The 23762-nt window shown below is 66.4% G+C and overlaps 1 protein-coding gene and 1 long non-coding RNA gene across 11 annotated transcripts; one reads left to right on the forward strand and one right to left on the reverse strand.

Moving 5' to 3' along the window:
* Positions 1–3785: 3785 nt before the first annotated feature.
* FGFR3 (fibroblast growth factor receptor 3) lies at positions 3786–18625 on the reverse strand. 10 transcript variants are annotated; one of them, XM_043447638.1, is made up of 18 exons: positions 18433–18625; positions 17857–18067; positions 12478–12744; positions 12309–12362; positions 10712–10881; positions 10498–10621; positions 10227–10417; positions 9446–9596; positions 7979–8169; positions 7534–7679; positions 7048–7169; positions 6854–6964; positions 6458–6648; positions 6249–6371; positions 6099–6169; positions 5799–5936; positions 5600–5705; positions 3786–5506 (listed from the first exon to the last, which is right to left on the reverse strand). In XM_043447638.1, the coding sequence occupies exons 2-18, from the start codon at positions 17963–17965 to the stop codon at positions 5360–5362; spliced, it is 2412 nt and encodes an 803-aa protein (XP_043303573.1). In that variant the 5' UTR covers positions 17966–18067; positions 18433–18625; the 3' UTR covers positions 3786–5359. The 10 variants fall into 10 exon arrangements, with proteins under 10 accessions (XP_043303573.1, XP_043303568.1, XP_043303575.1 ...); XM_043447633.1 differs by having other exon boundaries at positions 7973–8169; XM_043447640.1 differs by having other exon boundaries at positions 7973–8169; positions 10266–10417; positions 10712–10884.
* Positions 18626–19018: 393 nt separating this feature from the next.
* LOC122428027 lies at positions 19019–22195 on the forward strand. Its single transcript, XR_006265630.1, has 3 exons — positions 19019–19601; positions 19746–19881; positions 22071–22195. It is a non-coding gene; the product is annotated as an uncharacterized LOC122428027 (long non-coding RNA).
* Positions 22196–23762: the final 1567 nt, after the last annotated feature.

Here is a 23762-nt window from a genome sequence, read left to right on the forward strand (position 1 = left end):
CTGTTGAGGGACGCTCTGTCTGACCAGGTTGCTATGGCAGCCGCTGCCTGACCAGGCTCTCCTCCCCACAGCCCTCAGTGGGCCTGGGGGTGGTCCGCAGTGGGCAGGGCTGGGACCTTGGCCAAAGGATCACCAGGAGGGGGAGATCCTGAGAGACTGAGGGCCCCTGGGGTCGGGGGGAGCACCGGCCAGAGCCTATCCCTGTCTGAGGGGCCCTGAGGTCCTGCAGGCCTCCCAACACCTGGGCAGAGCCAAGAGAACCAACCAGGCCTGCAGCCCCAGGCCCACATCTCGGCTCCAGGGCTGTGCCCTCCCTGGGCAGAAAACTGAGGCCCAGCGGGAGGGCTGCCGGGCAGACAGTTCAAGGAGCAGGACAGACCCCGTCCTGTCTCCCTCCCTTCCAGCAGGGATGTCCGGCCTGCCGCAAGCGGCCTCCCCCTGTGCTGGCCACAGTGCTGTGGGGGCTCCTCCCGCCCTTGCTGAGCCCTGACACCTGTCCCCCTGAACTGGGCCGTGGCCACTTGTTTTTGCCCCGTGGGTTCTGCGCTCACATACGGCTCGTGACCGGGTGGGAGGATGATGGTCCCTGTGGGTGCAGGCGTAGACAACTGGCTGCTGGGCTGCAGTGGCTCCCGTCCTAGGTTCATCTCGCCCCCAGCAGGCACCCAGACCCCTTATGCTGTGCACTGAATGTGTCCACTCTGCTGGGAGCTGGCCAGGGACAAGGGCTGCATAAGATGCAGGCACGAGCCGGTGCCCCGGGACAAGAGGCTTCTCACTTGCACAGTTCAGAAGGCCGCATCAAGGGGCACCAGGCCCTGGCACGGCTGACCCAGGGCGGGGCAGGGATGGCTTACGGAGTCAGGGCTGCAGTCATGGGATTCTGCAGCCAACCTGAAGGGATGCTTCTGGCCAAACTGAGGTCAGAATGAGTATCCATAAGAGCGAAGACTTAATCGATTGTAAACAAAATCCACACACCCAGGTGATGCTGAGGAAGTTCCGTCCCTGCCACCAGAGTGACAGTGAGAACAGGTGACAGACGGGAAGGACCTGGGGGCAGCTGGCCTTCTCAGGAGGAAGTGGAGCCCATCCCAGGAAGGTCTTCAGGGGGAATTCCAGCCCGTGGACTGGCCAGGAGAAATGCTGGAAGCCACCTGTGCTGGGTGCAGCCTCCCGGAATGGCCATCATGGGGACAGGGAGCTGGAGTGACTGGTGGGGAGCTGTGTGTGAGGGCCGCCGGCCATGTGTCCCAAGCACTGCCTTATGCCCAGCCAGGGAAGTCTGACCCACAGGAGCCACCAGCATGTCCATGGCTGTCCCACCTCCACAAGCCACATGCAGGAGAGGAGGGCAGGGATGTTTCAGACGAGGCCTGGGGAGGGACAGCCAGATGGGGTCCTGATTTACAGCCTGCTCTGGATGGCTGGGGACCTTCGTTCCTGGTGGGGGCACATGTTTTTACATGGGCGATGCCACAGCTCCCTTAAGCCGGCGGGGCAGAAGTAGACAGCTGCAGCCAAGCATGTTCACGCACCCACCTGGGGAAGAGGACACTGCGAGGTCGGTGTCCAGCCTGGCGAGGTGGGCAGGAGGCCTCCACAGGGTGGGAACAGGATTCCAAAGGCGAGGGGGGCCAGGACTGAGGTGCAGACACACGAGCCCGGAGAGGCATCCCAGGCCGTGAGGGGAAGGCGGAGGGTGAGACCAGGCCAAGAGTCCAAGATTGGAGACTGGGGGCTCTAGAGTCTCCGAGGGCAGGCAGGGTGTTTGCGCCTTGCACCCTAAGCCCACTGCGGCCCGCCCCAGGCCTGGGCCGGACCACCTGCTTGCCGCGGGGCCTCGGGGCCGCGGGTGGAGGTGGGGCCAGGCTGGTGAGGGGCGGGGCAGCAATGGGAGAGGGCGGGGTCGCGGGTGGGGGCGAGGCCAGGTTGGTGAGGGGCGGGACAGCGATAGGTGGGGCGGGGCCAGGTGCGCGGGGGGCGGAGCAGCGATGGGAGGAGCGGGACCCCAGGTGGAGGTGGGGCCAGGCTGGCGAGGGGCGGAGCAGCGATAGGAGAGGGCGGGGCCAGGTTGGTGAGGGGCGGGACAGCGATAGGTGGGCGGGGCCAGGTGCGCAGGGGGCGGAGCAGCGATGGGAGGGGCGGGACCCCAGGTGGAGGCGGGGCCAAACTGTTGAGGGGCGGGACAGCGGTTGGGAGGGGCGGGGCCGGGAGCGTGAGGGGCGGGCAGGTGCGGGCGCGCGGAGAAGTGGGCTGCGCCGCTGTCCGGCCCGCTGCCTGGCGCCCCAGCCTGCCCGCTGGGGCCCGTTTCTCCGATCGGCGGCCAGCCCCGGGTCTCCGTCCTGTGCCCCAGGAGGCCGGCCCCGCGCCGGCCGCCGGGGCCCTGGCTGTTCAGACAGCGCATAGAGCCCCGCCAGGTCCGGGCCGGAGAGGAGCCCGTGGCGCGGCGGGGACGCTGCCCGGCCGGCGCTAGAGGGCGCGCCTCGCCCGCGCTGCGCCGGTCCCGACGGGGACCGCCTCCCGGCTCTGGCCTTGCCCGCGCCCTCCGCGCTCTGGCCCTCCCTGGCCTCCTTGCCCTTCCCGCCGCTATCGCCGCGTGTCCCCCGAGCACTGGACACAAACACGGGGTCTCTGGCAGGCTGGAGAGGCTTGGGAGGGGCCGGAGGCGCTTTCCCGAGTGGTCAGGCGTTGGGCGGCGCCGTTATCCAGAGGCAAGACCCTGGCAGCCTCTCCTGGTCTCCAGAAAGAGGGTCCAAAAACCCCTCTCTTGAGAGGTGAGCTGAACACAGCGGTAAGGGGAGCAAGTTTCTTTGAAGCCAGAGTAAAAGTTTACAGTGCCCAGGGGCTGATTTGTCCCTCAAGATGGTGGGACATGAGGGACAGAGGGGCACCAGGTCGCAAAGCAGGGGCGCATGGGGTAGCGCCAGCCAGCCCTGGCCAGAGCTCAGTTCCGGGCAGGACGGGACTCCACACGGCCACCTGTCCCTGAAGCCACCCTAGCCTCCCCGCTGGGCACCACCGTTGCCTCCTCCAGGAAGCTTTCCCAAACTCATCCCCACCACTGCTGCATGGGTGTTCTGCTGTCTTGCCTCCCTCAGGCTCTGAACGCTGCAGTAGGCGGGCCCAGATCCTGTTACTGGGCCTCAGCTCCCTGACTGACCAGCCAGAGTATTGGCATACAGTGCCTGCCGGAGGTTGTGTAGGGGGCGATGGTGGGGCCCAAGGGGGTGCCAGGCCTGGGATGGGGAGGGAAGCCAGCCAGGAGCAGGAGTGTGGCCAGGACTGCAGACTGTCGAAGCCCGGGGCCTTGTTTACATGGGGTCCCATGGTGGGGTAGGGCACCCACCTAGAAGCCTCCCTCTCCCCAGCTGACTGGGTAAGCAGGCACAGGGGACAGGGTGGAGGCAGGGGGCCTTGGAACCAGCAACAAGTACCTGGACGTGATCCCCCAGAGTTCCTGAAAACCATGAGCTGGGGACAAACAGGATGGCCAGGCCCAGCCTCTCCTCACTGCCCCTTCACACAAACACATCATCCGCATCCCCTGCCCCTGGAGACCCCAGACCAAGGCAGTGAAGACCACCGGTGATCTCAAGGTTCTGCCATGCCAGTGGCGGGCCCCTGTGCCAGAGATCTGGGCTGGAAAGCCCTGGAGAGTGAGACCCAGGTGGCCGGTCCAGTCTGGAGGCCCCCACCCCTGCTGCAACCAGGGACCCCGCCCTCCTGCAGGGAGGACCTGGGAGCTGCCTGGGAGCCCAGGACGAGAGACAAGAAAGCATGGATCTGAACCAGGTGTCTGTTTATTTTTTGGAAAGCACATCTGCCGGTTTGGCCCCCACAAGGCTGGGGTCCCTGAGAACAGAGACCACCCTGAGCCTGCTGACAAGCAGAGAACAGCCGCCCAAACTCAGGGCCATTAACAGTACAAAAAGTAACAAAACTGAATCTGTGGCTTTCTCTCCCAAGCTTTGAAAGGTAGCAGTCCGGGCTATAAAAGTCTAGAAGCATTGCGTAAGAAGTGTTAAATCTACAGCAAATACATCTTGTAAAAACTCAATAAATTATATATATAGATATATATAAACTTGTAACATCTAATAACATCTGAACCTGCATGCAGGGGTGGCCCCCCCTGAAATTGCCTCCCTGCCTGGAACACATGGCAATTAGAAGAAATTGTATGAAAATACCAGCTTGCTTTGAAGTCTAAAAAAATAAATCTCCTAGAGAAAAATCCTATAGAAATCTACTTCTCCTGCAAAAGAAGGCCAAAGGGAATAAAATATCCTCATGGAATCATCTCAAACTATTAATGACCCTTTAGGGTGCCCAGGGGTTGGCTCCAGCCTTGGGGTGCGGGCTTGGAGGCACCCTCAGCAATCCCCTAAACGAAGCATAAACCTTTTCACTGTTAATAAGTTAAAACTTAAACCTCTGCCATGCAGCTGGCTAAACACTAGGGCCCTGGGGAGCGACGGGACACGGCTCTGGGTGTCGATAAATAGCTTTACAAATATACAGGTCCAAGGACAGAAAAGCCCCTCCCTACTCCGTGGTTTCTCAACAGCGAGTCCCGGGGGGCCTCCCCTGGCTAAGGGGCCCCCTGCCCCCTGCCCCCTGCCCCCTCAGGGTCCCGAGCCTCAGTTGTACCGGCCTGCCTTTTCCCATATAGATATTTATATATATATATGTATGTGTATATCATATACACAGCATCTATTTATATAAATGTACACTCATTTCTGGAATAAACCTTTCAGATAGAAGTTAAAGGCTCCCGCCTTCAGGTACCCGTAATTTCAGTCTCTGGGGGGGCGGGGTGGGGAGTGGGGAGGCCTGGAGGTGGGGGGGCTGCTAACACCCCAGGCAGAAGGTGCCACTTGGGGGGAAGGTGCGCCACATGGGGGCTTCCCTGTAGGCTCAGCTTGGGCACTTGGAGGGGCCTCAACCCGCTCTGGACACCGGAGCCTGGCCAGCCCCCCGGGGCTCCCTGTGGGGGACTGCGGGCGGGGCAGGGAGCTCGGGGAGGGGCCCAGCGCCTGTCCTGAGGGGTCCCATGGGAGGAGCCCCTTACATTCTACGTTTGGTCCCCTGGTGCTGCCCGTCCAGGTGGCCAGGAGGTCACCGTACAGCAGGGCGAACACCCCAGGGACCCCAGAGCACATGCGTGTGTGCACGCACGCCCACACACACGCACACACACACACACGTGACGTTGTCTGTCCATCCGTCCACCCGTTCCAGGTCTTGGGCCCGGGCCGGCGGGACCCAGCGGGACCCGGTGATCACGGCACGCCAGCGGCAGCTGGGGTCTGTTCTCACATTGATGGGGGCTCGGCCAGCTGGCCGCGGCCCTTCACGTCCGCGAGCCCCCGCTGCCGGGTGGGGCCGGGGGCAGCAGGTCGTGAGCGAACACGGAGTCGTCTCCCGAGGAGCCGGAGCTGGGGGTGTCCTGGCCGCCTGGCGAGTACTGCTCGAAGGGCACTGACAGGTCCAGGTACTCCTGCGGGTGGCAGGTGGGCTGCGTTCAGCGCGGCAGCCCCTCCGCACGGGAGCCATCGCGGGGAGGGGCGGGGCGGGGCGGGCCCACACTCACGTCGGTGGACGTCACGGTGAGAACGCGGTCCAGGTCTTCCACCAGCTGCTTGAAAGTGGGCCTCTGCGAGGGCGCGGCGTGCCAGCACTCACGCATGATCATGTACCTGGGGGACACGCAGGTCGGCCCCGCCCTCCGCTCACCAGCGCCCCGCCCTCGGGGCTGGCCTCCCCCTCCCCAGCGGCGGGAACGCACTCACAGATCATGCGTGCAGTTGGCCGGCTTGTCCATGCGGTGTCCTTCCTTCAGCAGCTTGAAGAGCTCCTCCACGGGGATGCCGGGGTACGGCGAGCCCCCCAGCGTGAAGATCTCCCAGAGCAAGACCCCGAAGGACCAGCTGTGGGTGGTGGGGGGCACGGCCGCGTCAGCCCCGGAACAGACCCCACCGGAGCACAGGGCTCAGCCCAGGGGGCTGCGCCCAAGACCTCCCGGGTGCCTGCCCCCAGCGGCCTGTGCTCCACTCCCCGCCCACGCCCCTGCCAAGTTTGGGGCCACATACACGTCACTTTGGTGGGTGTAGACGCGGTCAAACAAGGCCTCGGGTGCCATCCACTTCACGGGCAGGCGACCCTGGAGGGATGAAGGGGGCGTGTTGGCTGCCAGGCGCCCTCTTGGCTCAAGAGCCCCCACCTCCCCGGGCTGAGCTCACGTTGGTGGTCTTCTTGTAGTAGTCGAGGTTGTGCACGTCACGGGCCAGGCCGAAGTCGGCGATTTTCATCACGTTGTCCTCGGTCACCAGCACGTTGCGGGCCGCCAGGTCCCTATGGATGCACTGGGGGTGGAGGGCGCGGGTTTGAGCCGGTCCCACGGCCTCTCCAACCGCCGCTCCCTGTCCCCCCACCCCCTGGCCCCGCTCACCTTCTGCGAGGCCAGGTACTCCATGCCCCGCGCCACCTGGTAGGCGCAGGACACCAGGTCTTTGAAGGTCAGCTGCTCCTCGGGCAGCCGGCAGGTGTCGAAGGAGTAGTCAGTGCCCGGGGGCCGCCGCGCCCTTAGGTATTCCCGCAGGTTGCCCTTGGCCGCGTACTCCACCAGCACGTACAGGGGCCCTGGGGGTGCGGGCGGCTCAGAGGGGCGCCCTGCGGGCCTCCCACCGCCCCACCCCCGCGCGGCCCCGCCCCCACCGCGTCTGCGTGCAGGCCCCGCCCACGGCCCTCACCGCCCCAGTGCAGTCTACGCCCACCGCTCTGCATGAAGCCCCACCCACCGCCCCGCCTGCAGACCCCCGCCCTGCCCGCAGGCCCCGGCTCTCACCGCCCTGCGTGCAGGCGCCCAGCAGGTTGATAATGTTCTTGTGTTTTCCGATCATCTTCATCATCTCCATCTCGGACACCAGGTCCGATAAGTCCTTATCCGTGGCGTCATCTGTGTGGGGATGGGCAGCGGAGTCAGGCAAGGCCGTCCAGCCTGGCACGGGCCCCCTCGCCACATCCCCACCCAACCATCACCTTTCAGCATCTTCACCGCCACCGTGACGGGCTTGGCAGCTCGGTCCTTGTCGATGCCAATGGCCTCTGCCATGACCACCTGGCCGAAGCAGCCCTCCCCGAGAGGCTTGCCCAGGGTCAGCCTGGTAGCAGAAGCAGAGAGGCCATGAGCACACCAGCCTGCTTGAAGTCCTATCCCAGGCAGCCTGAGGTCAGTGCCGCCGCCTCCAGGAAGCCCTCCACACTCGCCCCGGCAGCCCTGCTAATAGTGATAAAGGACACTACCCCGCGACCTCTGGACCGTGAGGTCACTTTTCCGAGAGTGGGTCCCCCCTCATCCGTCTCAAGAGGGGGCATCCAGCCCCATATTCATCAGGGAGTCAGCCTGACTCCCATCTGATTTCAGTCAGGCCCAAGTGGGAACCCCTCCCCGCCATGGGACCCCCACCCTCTGTGCCCCCACATCCCCCAGCGGGTCAGGGTCCCAGGCCTGCGCACACCACTGACCGGGCCCGGGACAGCTCCCACTTGGGGTCGGCGGGCAGCTCGAGCTCAGAGACGTTGGCCAGGGTGGGGCCCTCGCCCGAAGACAGCCGGGCGATGCGCACCAGCGGCGTGTTGGAGCTCATAGACGAACTGGACTCCAAGGACACCTGCTGGGTCGGCAGGGGCAGGTTGGTGCCGCAGGGCCGGGCAGCCAGGACCCGGAGTGCAGTGCCCACAGACTGCGTGCCCGGGCGGGGCCTGACTTCTGCGTGGTGCTGAGCGGAGGTTTTTAACACATTTTGCACCAGAGTAACCCAGCTCTGCGGGGTGACTGTGAAGACTGGGGAGGGCTCGGCCCACACCCCGACGTCCTCAGACTCTACAGAGGGGACGCGCCTGGGGGCCGGGGCAGCGGGCCGGGCAAGGGCACGGGCGGGCTCGGAACCTGGTATCTACTTTCTGTTACCTGTCGCTTGAGCGGGAAGCGGGAGACCTTGTGCACTGCGGGCGAGCCCAGGCCCTTCTTGGGTGGGCTCCTCAGGCGGTAGAGCGTCACGGCGGCCACGGCCAGGATGAAGAGGAGGAAGCCCAGCCCATAGCTGAGGACGCCCGCAAACACACCGCCAGTCTCACCGGCCTCCACCAGCTCCTCCTCGGCTGCAAAGACACAGGAGTCGGCGGCCTGGCCCAGCGTCGCAGGAGCCTGCGCCTTGCCCAGGGCCGGAGCTGCGGGCATGGTGGGGGTGGGGGCCAGGACAGGGTACAGGCCCCGCCCCTGGCGGGGTAAGGGGAGTGCCAAGGCCTCGTTGAGTCTTCAGCAGCCAGAAGTGCACAGGCCACGAGGAGCAGACAGACCCAGGAGAGAAGAGAGCCCAGCAGAGCCAGCAGCACCCTCACCCGCCACCCGGGAGACGCCAGCGCCACCACGTCAGCTGCCAGGGACCCTGCTGGGCCGGGGCGCTGTGGAGGGGGAAGGCCCGTCTGGGTCGAGATAGGGCCCGGTGGACTCTGCCCGCAGGCCGGGTGTGGAAGCCGGCCGGCGGGCTCTGCGGTCCCCTGGCCTCCCCGGCGGCACTGGCGCGTCCCGAGCCCCCAGAGGACAGAGCGAGAGCGGCAGAAGCTGGTACCTGGCAGCACCACCAGCCACGCAGAGTGATGGGAAAACCCGATAGAATTGCCCGCCAGACACGTGTACTCCCCCGCGTCCTCAAAGGTGACATTGCGCAAGGATAGAACCTCTAGCTCCTTGTCGGTGGTGTTAGCGCCCGCCGTCTACAAAGAGAGAACACAGCGCGATAGGAGAGCGCCAAGAGCCGCCCGCGGGCACCGCAGCCAGAGTCCACTCGGCGCCGATCCGGCCAGGCTGCAAGGAAAACGCCGCCACCGCCACCGCGGCCCCCGCGGCCGAGCGGCCTCTGCCCCGCGCGTCCACACCGAGCCCGAAGCCAGTCCCTCCACCGGCGAGTCCTCTGTCCCAAGTGAGCCAGACATGTTGGCTGTCAGCACAGCAGGCGGGGTGAGCGTGCACCGGGGGAGGGGGGCAGGCGGGGGTCGGGGAGCAGGCAGCCGGCAGGGCCGGGCAGAAGTGAGTAGCAGTGGGAGCCGGGGCCAGAGAGAGAGGAGGGGACAGAGAGACGGACAGACAGAGAGAGAGGGCACGCGTGCTAGAGCAGCTGAAGGTGAGCGCTCGGGCCCGGACATCTGGGGCACACATGGGGTGCAGGCGGGTCAGCGCAGGCTATGGGGGCTCAGAGCAGGCGGTCATAACGGAGGGCGGTGGGGGGGAGGGGTCAAGGTGCAGAGGCGGCCACGCTGGGAGCAGAGTGTGAGCCGGGGTAGGGGGCGGGAGTGGTGGGACGTGCAGGTGGGCACAGGGCCAGGGCATCAGAGCTGGAGCTCGGCGTGCCAGGCAGGCGTGGGACAGAGCTGTTACCTGCTGGGGGCCCGTGAACACGCAGCCAAAAGGCCTTCTCAGCCACGCCTATGAAATTGGAGGCTCGACAGAGGTACTCGCCCCCGTCACGCTCGGACACATTGGCCAGGCGGAGGCGCGCGTCGGCCTCCGCACTCTCACTGATCCACGACTGCGGGGACAAGAGACCCGGCTCAGGCGCGGGGGCCCCGCCGGACACGCGGGCATGACTGCCGAGGAGCTGGCCCTCACCCGGACCGAGGAACAGCCAGGAGGGCTGCCTGGAGGAGGCGTGGAGACACCTCGCGGCGGGCGCAGTGCTCACACTGGACACAGCTGCCCGTCACGCACCCCCACTGCCCACGGACCCTCAGAGAGGTCCTCCGCCGGGCGCTCGGGCCGCCCGCCCCTGGGGTCCCAGCTGTGTCGCTGCCAGGCCTGAGAGCTCTGGGCACCGCCCCACCCCCAGTCTGCACTCCCGTCCTGTCTCTCAGCCCCATCGTGTGTCTTTAACAGATGTTTCTCTTTGGGCGGCAGATGTCGCAATCACCCCAACTGGGGTGGCCCCCACCCCGGGTCCGTGGGAACTGAACAGACACAGCCCTGCCCTGAGGGCCCAGGGAGGCGCCTGCAGGCGGCGGAGAGCCCCGCTCTGGGTCTGCAGGCCGCTGTGGACAGACCCCGCCCCCCGGGCCCACCCTGCTGCATCTCCCCAGGCCCAGCGCCTGTGTTCCCACCCCGGGCGGACAGGCTTCCCGCCTGGGACGCCCTCCCCGCCCGGCCAGCCGGCGGCGGTGCCCACCTTGAGCACAGTGACGTAGGGCGTGCCGTCGGGCCCCACCTTGCTGCCGTTCACCTCCACGTGCTTCAGCCACTGGATGTGGGGCTGGGCGTCGCTGTAGACCTTGCAGTGGAACTCCACGTCGCTGCCCAGCACGGCGGTCTGGTTGGCGGGCAGCCCCGCCTGTAGGATGGGGCGGTGCGGAGAGCGCTCTGCGGGGCGGGGAGGGCTTCAGAGGTGGCCTGCGCGCAACGCCTGGGCCCACCCCCCGCGCCCGTGCCCGGGGCCTCACCCAGCACGTCCAGGGTGTAGGTCTGCTGGATTCTGCCGAACTTGTTCTCCACGACGCAAGTGTAGTTGCCGCGGTCCGAGGGCACCACGCTCTCCATGACCAGGCTCCACTGCTGGTGCCGCAGCTGCAGGCGGACACCGGTGAGCGGATGGCGGGCCCCGCGCCCCCCACCCCCACCCCAAGGCCCCCGCGCCCCCACCCCCCGCGGGCCCACCTTGATGCCCCCGATGCGGTGCTCGCCCCGGAACTCCTTGCCGTTCTTCAGCCAGGTGATGGACGGCGTGGGGTTGCCAGCAGCCGGGCAGCGGAAGCGAACCGTGTTGGCGGCCGGCACCGCTAGCAGCTTCTTGTCCATCCGCTCGGGCCGCGTCCAGTAAGGGGCCCCTGCTGTCGGGGGAGGGAAGGCTGTGACCGGGGTAGGGGTGGGTAGAGGCTTGCCTGTCCTCCTCCAGCCTGTTTCCCGCTTGCGGAGGGGATGTCAGCCTTTTGAAGACCCCCGCCCGGGGCTGGAGCAGCTTCCAGTAGCCTGAATGCCACTTCCGGGCACACCCAAAGCCAGGTCCCCTCACCTCCCTCAAACGCCAGCTCCAGTCGGGGGGTCCAGGGTGCCGCACCATGACCCAGGATGCAGAGGTGTCTCGGGGATCTCCACCCACCCAGGCAGGCCCGTCGGGGAGGGCCCACCGACTGGCAGAGGGACCAGGGCACGACAGGTGAGGAAGTCCAGCTCGATGGATGAGCAACACCCAGCCACCCAGAGAACCCGGAGCCCTGTGACCAGCCGGGAGTCCGTGGGCATCTGCGAGGCCCCGGGCCACGCTCTGCCCCGTGGGTGACAGGACTTCCGGGAGGTCCTGCTCCCCTCCCTGCTTTCCGGGACTGTTCACCCCACCCTCACGGCCCAGCTGGTTTTTCTCCTTTGGGGCTGGACTGGGGAGGCCAGGCAGGCGTCTCCCAGGAGGCAGGCAGCCCCACCAGCGGCCCGCTGGGTGTGCTGCGGCCACGGCTGAAGACCACCCACCCGCCAGAGTGGGCGGGACCCACAGGGGCGGAGGGAGAAGACGGACAGGGCGCCCGCTGGGTCCCCTCATCCCCGCCCCGCATCTCATGGCGTTGCAAACTCAGCTCCTCCAAAAGCAGACAGCCCACCTCCCCAGACCGGCCGCTCCACAGCAGGCAAAGCCCCCGGCTGCTTGCTGTTCCAGGCCCAGGTACCTGGGCACTGTCACCCACAGGCTGCCACCAGGAACCACCGCGGGCAGCCCCTTCCCTGTAAATGCGCCTGCGCCTGACACCCACGGCCAACCTGACACCCGACACCCATAGACACCCTGACACCCACGGACACCCACAGACACCCTGACACCCACGGCCACCCTGACACCCAGACAGCCCAACACCCAGAGATACCCCAACACCCACGGCCACCCCCTTTCTCCTGCCTAGGCTATCCCAGGTGCCTCCTGTTTGCCTGAGCCCCTGACTGCTGCCCCTGCCCTGGTTCACACGCACGTGGGAGTGACCACAAGCCTCGCTCCCCCAGCCCTGGCCACGCCAGCCCCCCAGCTGCTCCCGGAGCCCCGGCCCCTGGCCCTGCAGCAGTGTTCACCCCACCCCTCACCTGCCCCAGAGCCCAGGGGTGGGCACCCACCGCCCCACACAGGCAGAACCCCGCAGAGGTGGTCCCCCGGCCCCGGTCTCACGCCTGCCTGCCGAGCAGGGGCCCAGTGCCTGGGGTGGGCGGGGCTGGGCCCCGGTGGGAAGGCAGGTCCCCACCCGGGCAGCCCCACGCGCCTGAAGCCTGGTCTCACCTGTGTCCTCGGCCTCGTCGTCCTCATCTTCGTCGTCCCCCGAGGACGGGGCGTCTGTAAGGCAGGCGAGAGGGCGATGTGGGAAGCGGCCTGCAGCCAGGCAGGGCCCTCCCTGGGCCGGGCTTCCCCGCGCCTCCCCCCACTGGGAGCACCGCGCCCTGGCCACTACCTGTCACGCGCACGTTGAAGAGGCACAGCACCCGCTGGGAGAGGCGCTGGCGGCAGCTGTAGGCCCCGGCGTCCTCGTGGGAGGCGTTGAGCACCTGTAGCCTCTGCGGCCCCACCAGGACGCGGTCCGAGGGTGCCAGGCCCACACCGTCCTTCACCCAGATGGTGGGCTCCGTGGGCGCCCCCGCCGGCAAGCGGCAGCTCAGCTCCACGGTGTCCCCACTGCCAAAGGCCCGCTCCTGCGGGCTGGGCTCGGGGCCTGGGACCTCTGCGGGCGAGATGGGGGTGTGAGGCGGGTGTCCCCACGCAGCACTGGACGTGCCGGGCCGTCTGGGGCCTGGAGGCAGGGACCGGGGAGGCGGTCCTGCCAGCCGTCCCATAGGTGCCAGGGCCGACTCTCCTATGTTGGCAACGCAAGGAGACGGGTGGGGGGGCCACACCAGTCAAACACGTGGACACGGGACACTCCAGACTGTCGTGAAGCATTTCTCCTGCTTTTTTTCCAACCACTTGGAAATGTTTAAGATCCACAGTGACCTCACGGGCAGCAGCACCGTGGGAGGTGGGTGCGCGCGTGCCTCGTGGGGACGTCAGGTGGGGATGACACGGGGAAGGGACAAGGCCACTCATCCCAGGAGGGGGTGCCACCCACCCCGGGACCTGAGAACAGATACTGCCCAGCATACGACAGAGCACCCCAAACTTCCCAGAACGGCTGGGGCTGAGACAGCCTACATGTGGACTTGGAAGGGAGCACCTTAGACCTAAACTAGCCTCAGCAGTGAGCACCAGGAAAGGGGTCAGCAATGCATGCACGTGTGGTGTGCACGCACCCATGCACGCACGGGTATGGTTGGTGGGGTGAGGGGACCGAGGACCCCACGTTACAGACAGGGACACGGGTGGGAGGAGGAGGAGGGCTCCGGGCTCGGCTGGCGGAGGGCCCCCAGGCCAGGCAGGCAGCCCTGGCCCACCTCCCCCGCAAGTGCCAAGAAGCTGGGCTGGAGGGTCCTTGCAGATGTCCGCTAGGCCCCTGGGCCCTCCCGCTGCCCATTGCCCGCCCAGATCCCAAGGGGCCCACAAGGCCTGAGACCCAGGGGCTGACCGCCTGCCCAGGTCTCCCTGCCAGGGGCAGACAATGCCTGGTAGCCTGGGCTTCGGGCCCGGGACAGGGCTGGGTGGTCCCACCGCGCAGACCCAGCTGGATTCGCCGCACCCTTACTTGTCATTCTGCCGATGCATGGCCTAGATTCGAGGCCCAGCTGCCCACTCTGGCCACGCCAGCTCCCCAGACAGGCCCCGCTCAGCCTGCCCACCTCAGGAGGTCCACCAGCTCAGGGCCCACCAGGGGGCTCCCTCAACCGTCCACGGTGTCTGCGTCCCCTGGGCCCCCAGTGAGGGGCTCCCAGCCTGACAGGCAGCCCCCAGTCCCAGCCACGGTATCATGTGGGGACCACCCAGGGCTAGGAGTCAGCTGAGGCCCCCCAGAAGGCCAAGAACAGGCTAGCTGTGGCCACCTCAGCCTCAGGCCCCAGCCCAAGGGCAACAGTGGTTGGTTCCGGTTTGGTCTGGGAGGCGACGGCAGGTCAAGCCACCCGCACAAGTATCCGCTTCAACCCGGTCCAGCAGGGGCTGGAAGGACTCAGAACCGACCCCAGGCCAGACTCAGGCCTGCAGCCATCACCGGTGGCGGGGTGGGGAGAGGTGGGGCCTGGACCCGGCCGACGGCCGACCTCTGACCTGCCCACCACCCTGCCCCACCAGATGGCCGCAGACCCAGGTGGGGAGAGCAGAGGCATCACTGCTTCCTGCAGGTCCAGTCCACCGGGCCTGCCCTGCCCCAGGAGGGCCCCGGGGAGACCAGGAAGGGCCAAGAGGGTGGTCAGGCAGGGAGACAGTGATGGACAGGGTGCAGGGGGCGCTCTACCTCGGGGGTGGGGGGGCCACATGCCGTGGACTGCTCAGCCTCCTATCCCCAGGGGCCTCGGGAAAAGCCTTCCTTGAGCCACACAAGGGGGTCCTCCCACACCCAGATAGCCACCGGGGCCACACCTGGTATACAACAAATGTCCTCTGTGCCTGGTGGGTGCCCGAGTGCCACGTGCCAGCATCTGTCCCCGAGGGTCCACAGCACCTGCTCCCGCCTGCACCCCCAAAGCCTAAGCTCAGTGAGGGGCGCCAAGGGGTACCGTGCCCTGGAGGAGCCACGCCAGGCCCTCCTCTGGCCCTGTCTCCCAGGCCCAGAATCCCCCACCCGTGACTCAGTATCCCGCACTGTCAGAACAGGGAGACCACCCAAGCAGGGGGACTCCGCCCCAGGGCTGCTGTCCACCCGACCAGAACCGGAGCCCGTCTGTGGGGAAGGCAGAGACCTCTGCTGGGGGGACGTGCTCCTGGTTCGGGGTCACTGCAGGCTTGGAGTCACTACGTTGTTCAGTTGCTCACTCCTGTCTGACTCTTTGCGACCCCAAGGACTGCAGCACGTCAGGCTCCTCTGTCCTTCACCATCTCCTGGAGTTTGCTCAAACTCACATGCTACGGTTCACTCATTCACTACAGCTGAGGCCCCCTCAATGCATGGGGGTGTGCCCGGGTCAGGGGAGACCAGGAGAACAAGGATCGAATTCACACCCCACTCAAAGGAACCCCCTGGAGCCGCTGGAAGAGAAGAGCCCTCCGGCCCTGGACACGTGAGGCTCTCTGCCGCCAGGTACGTGCTTTAAGCATCCCGGAGGGTGCCCCACAAGGACCCTGAAGTCGGGGCCTTCCTCCCACCCCACCCGGAAAGAATCTGAAAGGTTTGGTAACAAAGTTAGAAAAAGAAAGGGGTGGGATTCGGAGGCCTGACTAATTCGGAGGCTAATGAGGGTTTACAGGATTATCCAGCCTAATCCTCCTACAACTGGCCACCAGGACTCCTGGATGGGCAAGGAAACTGAGGCTGCGGGCAAGCACCCGGACCTGGGGCAGGCAGCCAGTCCCTCGGAGCCCAGCAGGGCCTGGGGTTAAGGACCCGCCCCCCCCAAAGAGGCTCACCACAAGCCTGCGTTCACTTGTAAATCACTCGGGCCAGCCAGGCCACCCCCGCCCCCAAACCGCTGCCTGGGCACTGCGTCCCCACCTCCTCAATGAGACCCTGGCTCCTCTCTGGGCCCAACTGTAAAATGGGGTGTGCCGGGCCACAGATAGGGCCCCAAGTGGGACTTGAGGGCTTGCGGGGGAGGGCGGGGACGTTCCCCAGCTCGATGCAGGCGCTCAGAGGCCAGAAGTCCAGGCTCGGGCTCAGCCCAGGTTAATGAACCACCCAGAGGCCTGTGGGGCTCAAAGTCCAGCCCTGCTGAGGAGCAGGCAGGGGAGGCTGCCACCAGGGCCTTCCTAGACGTGGCCTGCGCCCCCAGGGACCCGTCCTGGCCGGGTGGGTCCCCTGCAACCTCCCCACCGGGTAGGGGCCCCTACCCAGGCCCTCACTGAGAACGTGGCTCCACGTGGAGGGGAAGCTGCTGGGGTGGCCGGGCGGTCCTGCTGTGGACACCTCCTCCACTGTCCTTGACCTCTGCCAGCTCCGGCGCCATAACTTACGCTCCCTGGGAGAGAGCCAGGCTGGGACCTTTGTAAATTTCACGAGGGCTCTGCAGCTCTTTCAGGAACCGGATTAAGTTTATTGATCTTTCAACTGGCTACCTGTTTCGCCAACTTTCCTGCGGAGGCCGGCCCGGTCCTCGGTCTTTCTACCCCACGCCCGCATCTGGTGGGGACGCCAGCAGTCCCTTAAGGCGGCGTGGGGGTTGGGGGACCCGCTGCCCATCCCCCCCCACCCCACTCTGCGCCGCAGGGGATCCAGGAGGCCTGGGCCCCGCCCCCCGCCCCTCCCCCGGGGCTAGTTGACATTCCCCAGCCGTAGGGAGTAATATCTTTATCTGAATGCGAATGCTAATTCAGCCCCCCCTCCCCGCGGCCGCCTATTCGGCGCCCCTGGAAGCGGGGGCCGCCCTAGCAGGCGCTAAAAGCGCGCGCTGACCTCCCGACGGCCTCTGTCACGCCGCTGAATGACACGCACATTCAAGCGCAGGGCCCACTTTCATTCATAAAAAAATGACATTGTTCCGGGAGGCCGCCGCCGCCGCCGCCGCAGGAAGGGGCGCGGGGGGCGCGGGGAGGGGCGGGCCGCCATCTGCCTGCGTCCAGCCCGCGGCCGCCGCCTCCCTGGCACCGCGCGCCCGCAGCCGCCCGGCTCACACCTCCCCGCGAGGCCGGGCCGCCATCAATGCGCGTCTGTGGCCGCGCCGAGGTACAAAGGAGCGGCTGTTCGGGTCCCGCCCGGGTGGGGCGTGAGCTCACCGGGCGAAGGCCTCCCTCCGCGCGGCCGCCCGGCCGGGGACGGGGGTGCGCGCAGCCCCTCGCACGCGCCGACCCTCTCCAGCGCCCCAAAGTCGTCGGTCTCCAGAGGGGCGGGCTCCCTACGGCCGCCCCCCGGGCCTCCCCTCTCTGCCCGGCGGCCACCGGGAGCCTGGCAGAGCGCGTGCCGGGGGTGGGCACACGGAGCGCTCGGCCGGGGGGCGGTGCGCGCTTGCACCTCGGGGGGCCCGGCGCGTGTGAGGGGCGCGGTCCCGCGCCAAGACGCGCTCCATACCCTCTGCTGCCCGCGCCCACGGGCCCTTCTTGCCGACCCTCGACGTCCCGCCGAACCTTGGTCGCCAGAGGGGGACCACAGCCCCACGCCGCTCGGGCATTCGCGCTAACCACTTTCCAGCCCGGCCTGGCGCTCGGCGCGCGCCCCAGGGTAACAGTTATCTTAACTCCCGGAGTGTGAGAGCTGGGAGGAGGGGAACGGAGGCACTAGAAGGTGTCACCTGGTCGTGCAGGCCACTGAGGGGCTGGGGCCCAGCCGCGGGCTGACGCACTTTCATACCCTCCCTTCAAAGTCCAGAGTCTGCTTTGGCTGCAGCTGGCCATGAACTGGGGCCCGAAGGGGGCTGGGGCAGGGGCATCAACAGCAGGAACTTTCTGTCAGTTCGGACCCCGCAGAACAATGGGAATCGTGGAAACGCAGCCCCCAAGCCCTCCCGACCGCGCCGGGGGGCAGGCTGCGCCCGGCTGGGGAGCCGCGGGGGGCGGGGAGCGCGGATGCCACCGCGGTGCCCAGCTCGCCGCCACAGCCTCGTACTTGGGTGGCAGCCCTGCGGCTCCAGGCGCCCCACAAACTGCCGCGCCAGCTCTGGCCCCGATCCCCGGGGAGGGCGGGCGGCAGAAACCCGGACGCCGGCCCCGCGATGCCAGAGCAGAGCGCGCCCTGGGGCCCACTCAAACATCCAACGCCCCACACCCACCTCGGCGCCCGTTCCCCGGCCCCGCCGCCGCCGCCCGCCGGGTCCCCGCGTACCTGCCGCTCTCCGCGCGACGCGGGGCTCCACGCCCGGGGAACCGAGGACTGCGCCGGTCATGACCGCCACTGCCACGCAAAACGCGAGGACGCTAGCCGGGGCGCCCATCGCGGGGGCGGGGGGTGCGGCGTCCTCAGGCGGCGCGCGCCAGCATGCTGCCCCCCATGGCCCGGCTCTAGCACCGGCGGGAGGAGGGCGCCGTTGCGGAGTCTGCGGGAGGAAGCAGGCAACTCGTTAAGCGGGCGGGCCGGGGAGCGCAGGGGCGGAGGCGGCGGTGGCCGGGCTCCTGCGCCCCGGCCCCTCCGATCCCCGGCCGCCCCGCCCGCCCGCCCGCCGCCGCCGCCGCCCAGGGCTCCCGGGCCGCCTGGCGCCGGCCGCCGCCTCCCCACCGCGGTCCCTCCTCCCCCTTCCCTCCCTGGCTGCTGCAGAGCCCTCCCAGGGCGGCGGCGGCGGCGGCAAACTTTCCAGAGCGGGAAGCCCGCGCCCCGGCCGGGCCCCGCCGCAGACACCAATTGGGATCCGAGCCCGCCGCGCGCTCCGGACCCCTCGCGCCCGCCGGGTCCCCACGCACCGACCTGGCGGCCCCGGGCGCCCGACTCGCTGAGCGCGGCTCTGGATCGCGCCCGCCGCGCGCCGGCCCAGCGCCTGCGCCTCGTCCCTCCGGCCGTCCGCCCGGGCTCAGTGCTCGGTGCGCCCGGCCGAGCTGGACCGCGCGGCGTCAGCTGCCCGCGCCGCCGCCGCCGCCACCGCGCACTGAGCCCGGGCGGCCGGGCGCGCGGCAGCCAGTGGGGGCCGGCCCGCTCCCGCCCCGCCCCGCCCCGGCCACGCCCGCCCCGGCTCGCAGGGCGCGGGGACACGCCCCTCCCCTGGGGCGGTCCGGGGGCGGGGCCGCGGCCGGCCTAGCCCCTGCCCGCCGAGGGGATTAGAGGGGGCGGGGCGGGGCGGGGCGGGGGCGCCCGGCGGTCTCGGAGGGCGTGGGAGCCCGCTCCTCCGCGAGGCCCCCAGTCGCACCGTCGGGCCCCCCCGCGCCGGGCCGGCGCACAGAGAGGCCGAGCGCGATTTCTCTTTGCACAGCGTGCTGTCCCGGTGACTAGCGGGCCGCTGACCAGGGGCTCAGGCCCGGGGAAGGCTGGGTGGGGAGGGGACGTAGAGAGGGGTGGTCTCTGCGGGTGAGACTTGCCAGGGAGGCTTCACCGCACAGGCTAGGCCCCGGGGCGGGCGTGAGCAGCCCGGAAAGCCCGGGACCAAGGCCAGTTCGGCCTGCCCGCCTGGGGTTGGGATGCTAGGGGCCTGCACTCCCGGGAGCTGGGGGGCCTGGTGCTGCATTTATGAAGCGCCTGCTGCATTCGCGCAGAGCTCAGCTGCCTGAGTTACTGGCCAGAGAGGCTCACCCAGGCACACTCCACCCCAGGGAGAAGTTTGGAGACAGGGTGCTTGCTGCGCATGAGAATGGAGAGAGGGGACTGGATGGCCCTGGGTGCAGGACCCCAACTCTGGGGCTCTGAGGAAGGCCGCGGTGGGGGGCTGGTGGCAAAGCCTGAGATGCCTGGAGTGGGGGGAGAGGGACCTGGGGCAAGTAAGGCAGGAGGAACCCAAAGGAGCCAGACAGGAGAGGGTGACCCCTGGGTCTGGCTCTGGGTCCCCCAGCCAAGTGCCTCTGGCTTCTCAGACTCCGTGTGCTCATCAGCAAATTGGTCGAGGAGAGTGTCTCTGACCTGCTGCTCTGGCCACCCCACTGTTCCAGGTGAGCCTGGAGACACCCCAGCCTTTGGGGCTAGACCTTGGGACCCTGAAGTGTCACAGGGAAAAGTCAAGTCTGACTCTATGTTGGAACTATTTCTTTGACTTGCTTTCCATTCCTTTTTTCCTTTTTATTTTAATCATACAGAATGGCCTGCCTTAGAGAATCCTGCCCCTCTCCTTGTTAAAAGGTGCCTTGGTTCAGAACCCTGTCCACCTTCCTCCAGATGGCAGGGAGGAAGAAATCAACACATCACCCTGCCTAAGGCTTGCTGTTCTAGGAGGTATTTGCAATGTTCATGGACTTTTTCCTTTGTTTCCTCCCCTCCCCTCATCCCTGATCTGTAAAAGAAGCTGGCATCCAGACCCCAATAAGGTAGTTATTGTGAGACATTAGTCTGCCACCTCCTCAGTCATCTGGCTCTCAACACCTTGTCTCTGGTTCACTGGCCTGCCGCGCGGCGAGCAGCGTGAGCTTGGACTTGCTGACAGAAGGGCCCACTGCTCTGTGCCCACCAGACAGATCAGCGCCTCTGCCGTGTGCCGCCTTGGTTGCCGGCTCTGGTCAAGCCCACGTCCCCCAGACTGGGCAGGGGCACCATCCACGTCCGTGTGGGTCTGGCTGGTGGGCAGTGCTAGCAGAGGAGGGCAGAGGGCACTCCCACGGTGCCCCCAGAGTGTGCCGTGAGCCCCCACTTCCTCCAGCGAAGGGCCCTGGTTGACCTCTGGGTGCTTCACACCCTGGATTCCCTTCCCAGGGCTGCTGCACAAATTCCCACAAACCGGTTGAGTGAAATTTAGTATCTCCCAGTTCTAGGGGCCAACAGTCTGAAATCAAGGTGTTGGTGGGGCTGTCCCCCTGCCACACATTCCCCAGCCCCATCTCAGACTCTAGGGGAGGGCCCTTCCCGCCTCTTCCTGCCGCTGGTGGTTCCTGGCTGTCCTTGGCTTGTGGCTGCATCCACCCCAGTGTCTCCCTCCATAGCCACGTGGTTTTTCTTCTGTTATATAAGGACACTTGTCTTTGGATGTAGGGCCACGCAGATCATCCAGGCTGATCTCTTGATCTCATGAGCTTAATTTAACGACTGCAAGACTCTTTTTCCAAATAAGGCTGCATTCCCAGGCTCCAGGAGTGGATCTCCCTTTTGGAGGCCCCATCCTGCCCCTCGCCACACACCCTCCCCCCACGGTGGCTGGTCTCTTTGGTGCTGCCCACGGTTTGAAGTGGTCCCTCCACTGCAGCCTGTCTCCAGCGGCACCGTAGGGTGGCATCTGGGTCAGGGTTCAGGAGCATTTTCACGGCTCTTGGCAGCGGACTCTGCCAGATTGCTTCCAGAGGGTCTGACACTGCCTCTTGCAGCCCCGGAGGAGTTGCTGCCCACTTGGCCCCACCCTTGCCACCAGGGGAGGACACTGCTCGAAGGCATTTTTAATATTCTTGACAAAATAATTTTATTTGTTCACAATTATTGTTTCCAAGTCAGCACGTTCAGCTGGAGCAAGCTGTCCCATGGGGCCTTCCCGAGACGGCGGGCGGGCCCGTGGTTCACAGGCCCCTGTGCTGGTTCCCCTGGGGTGGGCAATGCCCCTGGTAGCCAGGGTTTCATCACAGCCCGCTGACGGGGCATCTCCTCTGAGACCCCCTGCAGCTCCGCCGGGCTGAGTCTTCCCAGCACCCCATGTGGTGGGTGCTCCCCAGGCCCCCTGGAGCCCAGGGCTTACAGTTGACCCCTCCCTGCCCGCTCCCCTCTCCAAACACTGACCCCACCTCCCAGGGCCCACAGCACGGGGAAGGAAGGTGGGTGTGGAGGCTGAGGGCAGCCGGGCCCAGCCCAGCCCAGCCTGGTGGGTGAGTCAGAGCTGGGCGGCCCTGCGTGCTGGGGCTTGTGCGGGTGAGCAGGCCGCCCTGGGCCCCGGGTGCGGACCCCAGCGGGCTGTCAGCATCCCCCCCCGCCCCTCCTCACCGCCCCGCCCGGCCTGGGCCCACACTGGGTTCATGGCGCCAAGGTGCACTCAGCTCGGGGGAGTTTCAGCCTCTGCCCCGCCTGCATCTACAGTGCTGCTGCCCGCTGCAGCCGCCGCGGTGCCCAACGGGCACCCGTCAAGGCCAGCGCTAAGCCAGGGGCTCAGGATAGGGGACCCCCAGCCAGAGCCTCCCGCTCAGCCTCCTGAGGGACTCAGGCCCAGGGAGGGGCTGCCATGGGCTCGGGGCTGGGCTGGGGGAGACTGAGGCCCCGGGGCGACTTCAGGTGTTCAGTGCCCAGCCCACCTCTTCCAGGAGGCTTGGGGGACCCCCCGCAGGGGCGGCTCAGTCTCCAAGCTCCCCCCTCCTCCCAGCACACGTCCCCACCATCTCGGGAAGTCACTGCCACTCCTGCCTGCTGAGGACTCAGAGCAGGTCAACAAGGGACGGGGAGGGGGCCCCTGGGACGCCCTGCCGAGCTGTTCTGAACCAGGTCCCTCCCCCAAGGAAAAGCAAGCAGATTTGAGAGAGGTGGTGACTGCTGTGAAAGCCGCTCAGTCACGTCCGACTCTATGTGACCCGTGGACTGCAGCCCGCCAGGCTCCTCTGTCCATGGACTCCTCCAGGCAAGAATAATGGAGTGGGCAGCCATTCCCTTCTCCAGGGGATCTTCCCAACCCAGGGATCAAACGTGGTCTCCTGCACTGCAGGCAGATTCTTTACCGTCTGAGCCACCAGAGAAGCCCTGTTGTAGATTGTGGGTAATTTCTGCCTTTTAAATTCATTCTCAGAAAATAAAAAGCACAGTTGACTTGCTCATTATAGCAGAGATGTTAAAGAACATGGAGAAGTGGAGAAATTCCAAGGTCCGCTGGCCAACACTAACTGTTGTACAAGGTCCTTAATTTTAGCTCCGAGCTTCCTGGCAGGCTGAGCAAAAAGGGCAACACTGTGAATCATGTGCTGTCGGAGGCTGTCTTCTCGGATGTGCGCTGACAGCCCCAGTGCAAACATTCCGGCCTTGTGCCCCTTGGTTCACTCTGACCACTAGACCTCAAATCCTGACTTCAGGTTTGGAAAATGTGGTTGCTCCCAGATGAGCAATAAAAGAGCAGTGCTGTCTGTAGACACAGGAGAGTGACAGGGCGGGGGGTGGGCAAAGCTCAGGCTTCTCCTGGGTGCCACCCCAGCTAGGGGGAGCGGAGGGGGCTAGGGGAGGTCCATCCCTCAACCCCGTACTGGAGCCTGGCACAGAAGGCTGCCTCAAAGTGCACAAGGGCAGGAGGTGCTGGTTGGGGGAGAGTCTGGCTGGGGAGGGCCAGCCCGGGTGTAGGGGTGGCCCCCAGGGGAGTGGGCTGGGGAAGGAGGACGGTGGAGAAGGACCCACTGCTGGCCAAGGAGGGGTTAAGGCCTCCACAGCTCCCAGGGCTGGCGGGGGCCAGGCCGGTAGCCGCTGAGCAGCTCAGTAATCTATTTTCCTAAGCACTTGGCATTTGCCTGAAACCTCAAGTGTATTTTCCCTAAGTTTTATTTTTTCTTTGACCCCAAACTCTGGTAAATTTAAGGGAAATTTAATTATGGTGTTTTGGGTCCATTTACACTTAAACCTTCTCAGCATTTTTTCCAGGACCCTTTTGGAGTTCAGCACGTCTTGGGAGCCTTCTAAATGAGCGTTTTTATTATTATTATTTTTTGAAAAGGCTTTACTCCCCCTGCCCCCACCCCCCAGGACCAGCCTTCCTGCCAAGAATAAACAAGGCTGACTCCACAGGCTCCGGCTGAATTAGGAATCCATCGCCGGCCGCCAGGCCAGCCCCATGGCACATCACGCCTTCCTCCCTCCCCTGGGCAGCCTTCACCCCCAGAGCAATGCCCCTTCCTCTGGGTTCTGTTGGCCCTCCCAGGAGGGGATGTCACCTGCTCCGGGAGCCTCAACCACACACCCTCCCGGGGCGGGGGGACCTCGATCCCTTGCTCTTGGCCCTGCCGGTCCCTGTGTGGGTCACTCATGGACCAGCCCCCGCCTGCTGCCAGGCAGAACCCAGGAGTTCACAGGGGCCACAGGGTCCCACAGGCGGCAGCGGTGGCCTCAGTGTCTGTGGCTGGAGGTTGTGGACACTGTCCAGTCCAGGCTGGGGCCAGGACATGCCCCCCACCCCCCAGGAGGCAGACTGGGGCACCCCACAACCTGTGGACCTG

Source organism: Cervus canadensis, chromosome 26, assembly GCF_019320065.1.
Source record: "Cervus canadensis isolate Bull #8, Minnesota chromosome 26, ASM1932006v1, whole genome shotgun sequence".
In the NCBI taxonomy this organism is placed as follows: domain Eukaryota; kingdom Metazoa; phylum Chordata; class Mammalia; order Artiodactyla; family Cervidae; genus Cervus; species Cervus canadensis.

Excerpts from the sequence above, each read along its gene's own strand:
- FGFR3 (XM_043447631.1), bottom strand. The coding sequence starts at position 17,965 with ATGGGCGCCCCGGCTAGCGTCCTCGCGTTTTGCGTGGCAGTGGCGGTC. Across the intron at positions 10,622-10,711 it reads ACCGCATCGGGGGCATCAAG|CTGCGGCACCAGCAGTGGAG; the intron begins GTGGGCCCGCGG and ends GTCCGCCTGCAG. Across the intron at positions 6,965-7,047 it reads GGCGGTGAAGATGCTGAAAG|ATGACGCCACGGATAAGGAC; the intron begins GTGATGGTTGGG and ends ATCCCCACACAG.